The following is a 7999-nucleotide window of genomic DNA, read 5'->3' as shown; positions in this document are numbered from 1 at the left end:
CCTCCACAGAAAACCTCATCGTATCTTGTTGAATCCAACTATAAAGATCATCAAAGCTACTAGGATACATGTTAGTATGGAAAGAACAATTAAAAATATTCCAACAATAATTACCTTGAGAATGGTAGAAAAGAAGGTGATTAACCGACTCAGATCTACTACAATACATACAGTTATCAGTCCCGTTCCTGACCCTATGCAACAGATAATCCTTACTGAGTTTGCTATTACGAGAAGCCAGACAAAGGAAAACCTTGATCCTAGGAGGAATTTTACTGAACCACATTTTTATATAAGGCCAAGAAACCTGAGCAGCTTTAAGCGTAAGTTAAAGGGAACGAACTGTAAACTCGCCATTCTTCTCCAAAGTCCAATGCCATCTATGATGCTCCTCCAACAATTAAAAATATTCCAACAATAATTACCTAGAGAATGGTAGAAAAAAAAGGTGATTAACCGACTCAGAACTGACTCAAAGAACTCCAAAGAACAATATTCTTTTTCCAAAGGTTTCTCCTAAATGTGATACAACCGAAAACCCTGAGTGAAAACTCCCAACTACTGTCCAATTTGTACTAAAGGCAAGATTAAACAACCGAGCAAACTGAATGGCTTATCTCCTATCTAGTGATCTTCCCAAAACCGAACAGCTTATTGCATTAAGCAGCAGAAACTGATGGAGCATTTAGAGCAACTCCAACACCGCGACCCAAACGGACACGCAATGTGTCACGGAAACGCAATGTGTCCGTTTGGGTTGGCTAGGCGGACACCAATGTCCGGTCGTGTCCACCGACCCATACTTGCGCTCAACGCGCCGGGATGTATTTTAGATTTTGGATGGATTTTTGAATTAAAAATATATACATTTGCCGCAAAAGTCCGGTCGTACATTAAACTGAAACTAAAAGCTATAAGCTTCAACCTAGATCTAGTGGCCGTCGCCGTTGTCCTCGTCGGTGAGGTCAATGAAGACCGGAGGCGACCATGGACAAGGCCCCGGTACTGCCGCCGGCGCATGTGGTGGCGCAGCGGGGGCCTCCTCCTGCTGCTGCTGCACCTGTTGCTCCTGCTCCGCCTCCTGCTGCTGCGGATCTCCAGGTCCGCGCCCACCCACTTAGGCGTGCACGGGACCGTGGACGTCCGCGACCACGACTGCCCCAACAATGACCACGGCTCCTACCATGCCTCCTCCTGCTCCGCCTCTGGCTCGGGAGCGGGCAGGGGCGGGGGCGTGGCGACCTATACTCCGGCGGGTTCGGCCAGTGCCAGTGACAAGCCAGGCCACAAGGCGAGTTCGTCGAGCTGGGAGTCCTCGAGGGCCATCCTGTCGGCCTCGTCGGTCTCCTACTTCTGCTCGGCTGCCCCCTCCTCCTTAACCGCCAGCGGTGACGGGGGACTAGGAGCACGCTCACGAGCAGCGAAGAAAGACCAATGGCGCTGGTTCAGATGCCACATGCCAGCCGTTCGACAGGTGGACGCCAGGCCATGGCTTGGGGATGGCCCGCTCCTAGTATCGTTGGCACTGCTCGACGGGCACGTAGACCCATTCCTGCCCCTGGGGCGTCACAGTGAATGTTGTCGCGTGGCGGCGCCACCCCGGAGGAGGAGCCGGCCTCATGGTCGTGATTACCGGCCCTCCCAGGGATCCACTTTCATGGCATTTTGCGCCGGCAAGCCAGGCGGTGGCGGCGGTAGTGGGTATGGTTTGACGGTCGGGCGGCTGGGGGGCAGAGTGAGGGAGAAAGTGCGCGCGGTGGGGCCCTCCTCCCACGCGCTCATTAAAAAGGACCTGCTTCTGGCCGTTGGTTGGCTGGCGCGTGGGCCCGGGGCGGATACCGAGCGGATGGGTGGCGATTCCGTGCTGTCCATGTGGATGCAAACCAGTCCAAATTTAGGGCGGATTTGCGTCCGCACGGACAGCAAACAAACAAGAATTGGGTTTGCATCCACGCGTTGGGCCGTGATTTCTGCCCACACGGACCCAAACGGACGAGAACAGACGAAATGCGTCCTTCCATTGGAGTTGCCCTTATAGTCTCTTTGGGAGAGCATTCAAATATTTCTCAACACTTATCTTTGATACTGCGATGTTTCTAAACCGTTTCATCATATTTTTCCCTTTTCGTGCTGATTGCAACATGTCATCTCTTCGTTGACACTCACTTGACCTGTGTTGTTTTATCTGTGTTACAAACTGGCAGTATCTAAAATCTAATCTTCGATTGTTGGGGTGATGTGTTCAGGGAGGAATGCCTGGTTCAGTGCGGTTGAGAGACAATGAGATCCTTCAGAGAATTATGGTTAGACAAGCTGAAGAGAAAAGATTGTATCGTGCTATATGTGCTGCACCAGCTGTTGTTCTCATGCCCTGGGGTCTTCACAAGGGAAGAAAGGTGCCCATTTTGCTACATGACTAGATTTAGTCGATCAAGATCTGGCCTTCTTTAGTTGACATTGCACCCTTATTCCTTTTTTGCAAGATCACCTGTCACCCGTCGTTCATAGGAGATCTTCCAACATTCCGAGCTGTTGAGTCAAATGTTCAGGTTTCAGGAGAGCTCACTACTAGTCGTGGTCCTGGGACAGCATTTCAGTTTGCTTTATCATTTGTCGAGCAATTGTTTGGGCCTCATGCTGTTGAAGATGTGGAAAGTACTTTGGTTTGTCAAAATAAAACTTGCATATCTTTGTTTTGTATCATGCCTTTTAGCCAAATAGACTATTTCTTGTAATTTAGTTGTTCATGTACTGTTAAACTTTTATGAATAGTGTACTAGTGTACCTGCAATTCTGATTGTTGTTTTTATTCTAGGAAGTGTATTTTATCTTTCAGTTGCTTATGCTAGCAAAAACAATTTAAGGAAGAATACTAGCAAGTTTTTAGATTATGTTTTTTTGCTAAACTTTATGAGGTACAACTTCTTTCTTGCATTGTAACACCTGCTGACCACTCAGCCGTTGTTGTAAATTGCCCATGGATATCACAGATTGATGCCGGTCTTGAAAGAAGTACAGAAGTCAACAGAGTTGAGTGGCCTTTTGATCACAAACCTCAGGTCAGTTCATGTTTGATTATAAGTTGTGCTAAATTATTAGCTCAAATAATGTGTTTTTTACATGTAGAACCATCATTAACGTAAAATTTATGACACAATAAATAGGATAATATGCTTATGCAAGTCAGATTTTTTTTTGACAAAGGGTAACAAGGCTTGCTTGACAAATGGATGCCTAAAGCATTTCTCATAAAAACAATGGGATTGTGCTACACCAGAGTGAATACTTGCACTTTCTTTTGTTCGTTATTTACAGCGATGCTTGCCTAAAGGTGCATGCTTGATTTAAGAAAGCTCGGTTTGATTGCGTATGCCCTAGCATTCTATATGAATTATTGTCTATCTGTTGATTTCCCCTCATAGACTGTCACTGTACGTGAAAACGCCCCCATGCCATATTTCTATGCGAAACACATTCATGCTAGTCCACATGAAAAATAAATTCATCTATCTGTCTAGTCATTACTTTCGGCTATGAGCATAAGGCATTAATGGGGAAAATGTTAGGAAAGGTGCAATCAGAGTCCAAGTTGCGTGGCATTGATTCTCGGATGGTTGGACTTCTGAAACAGGTTCTCATTCCAATTGCAAATGGGTCTGAGGAGATGGAGATCATAATGTTGGTGGATATTTTAAGACGGGCAAATATAAATGTGGTGTTGGCATCAGTTGACGAGTCCACAAATATTGTTGGGTCTCAAAGAATGAAGATTGTTGCTGATAAATGCATATTGGGTGCTTCTGATTCAAAATATGATCTAATCATTATTCCTGTAAGCTGCATTTCACGTTTTTATTTGATACTTCCTATTCATAATGTAAGCTAATTTAGAGTTTGTGCTAGTCAAATATGTCCTTGTTTGACCATCAATATATATTGCAAACATTGACAAATTTGTGACATAGATAGCTACTAGGATACGAAAAAGTCCAGCTCAAGAAAAAATGGAAAAGAAATAAATTTACATGTGCATCTTTCATAGTCATATATATGAGAATGTTGAACTCAAGACTAGTTTGTAAAGAAATAAACTTACATGTACATCTTTCATAGTTATGCTTGCGCGTTTCTATGACAAATATGTGTGCTCTGCAACTATGAAGTTATATGTTCATCATTCTTGTCTCATTCTTCTTAATTATGTCTTAAGGTGTAGCATTGAGAATTTCAGTGTCCAGCTACCTATAATTCAGGTGTTCATGTGTGTGCATTTGCATGTTGTACTGTCCTTTTGCTTGCTTGCTCTGCTAATATGTTTTGGTTGTTTTTGTGCAATATTTTTGTTTCTGCAATGTTTTATTCCTTGATATTGTCCAGGGGGGACCTGAGGGAGCTGAGCTTCTTCACAGGTCTACAGCTCTTAAGAAGCTACTCAAGGAACAGAAGCAAGCAAGCAGGATGTATGGTGGGATCTGTTATTCTCCATTGATATTGCAGAAGCAAGGTTTACTCCAGGTGGCTTTTCGGACTAAAACTCGTAGCATCTTATATTTCATTCAAATGGAAGTAAACTGATGTTGGAATTGTTTTACTCAGGATAAAACAGTGACTGCTCATCCTTCCATAGTCAATCAGCTCACTTGCCAAGTTATTGAGCGATCAAAGGTTGTGATTGATGGAAATTTGATTACTGGGAAGGGACTCGGAACAGTCATGGATTTTTCCCTGGCCATTGTAAGAAAATTCTTTGGCCATGGGCGAGCGAAAGGTGTGGCAAATGGAATGGTTTTTGACTACCCAAAGAGCTGAAATACCTAGCATTTCTGCTACTACGGAGTAATGCGCTGAATGTTTGGTCCCGCGTCGCTCCGGCCCCAGGGGCGACACGGGCGGCGACCCCAGCCACCGAGGCGCTCGAGGCGCTCGGCCCTCCGCCGCCTCGCAGTCGCTGGTGCCTCCCGCGGGCAAAGCTCGTGCGGAGCGGGCGGTGGCGGAGTCTCCTCTCGCGCTGGCGGGCGCTGCAAGATGGGGATCTTGTGGTGTCGGGCAGTGGCTGGCGTCGGCGAGCGGCCTTGTGCCCCGGCGTGGAGGCGGTGGTCCTGCTGCTGCTTGGCAGTGCATAAATATAGGTGTGCTAATGCACTTCCAAACTGGATGTAGCTGCGAATAACTCGGGGAACAGAGTAATATTGACCAAGCAAAAAGAAAGTTTAGCACAATAGTGCAACTACACAGGCTACTCACATAACATAGTTATTACAACATTCAGCGCCCACGAAAAAAGTATAACCATTATCTTGAGAAATTCCAGATGCAGAATCCTATGCATACTACTACACGAGTGCTGAACAGTTGGATTGCCAAGAATGGCTGTGCTGCCTACATTCTAGTTGAAACCAAGCAAATGGGAGGTAAATTCCATGGCCATCACTTGCTCACTTCCCACTTGGTGAAGAGGAGGTGGTCATCGTTCAAATGCCTCAACAGACGAGAAGTCCCATGCGTTTTTGGGTTGGCTGCATAGTCCTTGTTGCAGTAGTTGCAAATCTATGGCGCTCCATCCGTCCTCTTGAAGTGATTCGATACATTTGATCTTGATTTTGATTTTGATCTTGGTGCATTTATCGGTTGTGTACAAGGTGTATTGGTGTTGGACAACACTTATACTTGCTGCATCATTTTCAGTATCCCCTCGAGTCCTTTTGCTTCTGTGAAGCACCAAAGCTGATTCACAACGCCTACTTCCGGATTCTGGGCATCTTTTCCCTTCAGCACCCCATTCCCAGTCACAGGCATGCCACTGAATTGAGAACCAAAGTCTCCATGAGCAGATACGTACAAACTGCGCAGATTCTGCTTCATCAGAACTGAAATAGACTCCATAAGTGTCTTCTGCTCATCATCTTCTCGGCAATCCGGTGGCAGGAAAAACTCCAATTTGTAAACATCATCACCGGTGCATGAACTTTGCAAGCAAACTGCAAAGCTAATCCAAACATACGACCATAGTGTGCCAGGGGATATTTAGAGACCTAGCTGACATCTTTCTAGAAGCAGAGCATGTTTGAGAGAAATGCGTCTCCAGAAACTCCCTGTCCCTTCTGTAGGTGATGCTCCACACATCATCCCTAAATCCCATCGTATGAGCATCGGCAATATGAAATGCCACATCACATGTTGGAAGGTGAAAGGGACAAGTACTGCCATATGATTGAAGATGAATATATTGGATGTTTTCCCGTAAAAAAGAAAAAAGAAAAGAAAGGGACAACAAAATTTATTAATTAGGACAATACATCAGCTTGATGCTTTTTAAGGTAATAAAATCTTCCTTCGAAAAAACTTTGGAACACCAGTACACTTCCTAGACTATTTTCTTGATCGGCATGCTCCGTGATTAACTGCCTGTTGACAGAACAAAATAACATGATAAGCCATTGCTTGTAGCAAGCGGCGGAGGACATTAAAAAGTAAGGCAGGGCAAACTTTTAGCATAAAAATGTTTGATGTAAAACGAAAGGTAGCTCACACTAATACTTCCATGGCATAAATGGTTTGACCCAAGCTTATTCACATTGAACGTCAAAACCAGTTTATTTAATCTGCAATTTACAACAGGAACATAAACTACACTACATTGTAGATTGCCAAGCAATTACATTGCTACTTGATCACGGAGAGCACACGTAGAGTGACTAGCTGAGTACTCGTAGCCTTTCCCGACTCAGCCTTTCCCGACTCCTCCTGTGTCGCCCCTACGCGGCGACCGGGGGGAACCCTAGTGCCGCCGCGTACTCGTCCCTTCCTGACCTCTCTTCCTCGCCGCCACCGGGCAAAGCCCGGTCGGCGTCGGCAGCGGGATCTCTTCTCCCACGGCTCGCTGGATCTGGCGTGGGCGGATTGCGACGGCGGTTGGCAGCGCGCTGGAGGCGGGGCGCGCCGACGCGGGCTTGGGGGCGACGGCAGTTTCCCCTAGTGTGCGCGGGAGTCCGCTCGGGGCACGCGGCGGCGGCCCTCGGCAAGCGATGGCATGCGCTGGGCTCTCGGCGGCGCTCCGGCGTGTGCAGGCGGCGGTGGTCCCTGAGCGCGGTCGGCGGCTCTGTCTCTGACCTGGATGGCGCGGGGGATGGCGGCGGCCCGGCGTGGCCGGTGATTTGGATACGATGGTGCCGGCGGCTCGCTGATCCGTCGGTGCTCCAAGGTTCTGCCTGGTGGTGACGGCGGCCTGTGCACGAGAGTTGGATCCCTTCGAACTGATCTGGGTGAAAACTTGCCTTCGGCGTCTGCTAAGGCCGACGGTGGTGGCGCTATCTGCGTCGTTCCCTTCTTGAAGGCATCGCCGTGGAGAAGTTCAAGGGCACTCTCTGCTACCTCTGGGAGAAACCCTAGATCGGATGATCGGATGACGGCGGCGCTTTGTTGTCGTTCCTTCCTTGGGGGCGTCATTCTTGGAGGTACACACGTGATCGAGGGACCAAAGGACGGATTTTTTGGTGGAGCGGTGCTTCATCCTACACACTGATGGCGACGGATCTTGACGGCGTGTCACAATGCAGATTCGGAGTTCGCTGTGAGAGGATGGACTCGCGCAGGAGGACGACGCTGTCGGGCGTCGTGGTGGCGTCAATGGCAGAGGGACCTGACACGGTACATACAACAGTACATCTCTGAAGATGGATTGGTGGCAGGTGGCTGCGGCGGCCTCATACCCGGCAGGCGTCCTGGTTGAGGAGTGCGCCGGACTGGCAGGTGCCCCATACCCGACAGGCGTCCTGGTTGGGACCTCAGGTCTTAGATGTTTAGGTTTGGCTGTGATGTCTGTTTGGTATTAGGCCCAAACTATTTGCGCCCTTTCATCAATTGGATAGGTGTAGCGATAGTTGTTGCTTAGACGGTGGCTTTAGTCTCGCTGTTATATGGCTTTGTAAGGTCTTGTAAGAATAATTAATAAAGTGGCTGTATGCATCACCCAGATGCAGAGACCAGGGGTCATCCTCCT

At 47.6% G+C, this 7999-nt stretch overlaps 1 protein-coding gene across 3 annotated transcripts in view; it reads left to right on the top strand.

The window, feature by feature from the left end:
• LOC119336730 (protein DJ-1 homolog C-like) overlaps positions 1-5687 on the top strand; it is a 10691-nt gene extending 5004 nt beyond the window's left edge. For all 3 annotated transcript variants that reach the window (XM_037608801.1, XM_037608803.1, XM_037608802.1), the window contains 6 exons: positions 2247-2396; positions 2484-2663; positions 2991-3059; positions 3632-3832; positions 4378-4515; positions 4597-5687. In XM_037608801.1, coding sequence (XP_037464698.1) covers positions 2247-2396; positions 2484-2663; positions 2991-3059; positions 3632-3832; positions 4378-4515; positions 4597-4809 — 951 coding nt within the window. In that variant the 3' untranslated portion in view covers positions 4810-5687. The remainder of the gene's footprint in view (positions 1-2246; positions 2397-2483; positions 2664-2990; positions 3060-3631; positions 3833-4377; positions 4516-4596) is intronic.
• Positions 5688-7999: the final 2312 nt, after the last annotated feature.

This window comes from Triticum dicoccoides, chromosome 7B (genome assembly GCF_002162155.2).
Source record: "Triticum dicoccoides isolate Atlit2015 ecotype Zavitan chromosome 7B, WEW_v2.0, whole genome shotgun sequence".
NCBI classification, from domain to species: Eukaryota; Viridiplantae; Streptophyta; class Magnoliopsida; order Poales; family Poaceae; genus Triticum; species Triticum dicoccoides.
The sequence above is the reverse complement of the archived record's forward strand: the minus strand, read 5'-3'. Positions and strand labels throughout refer to the sequence as shown.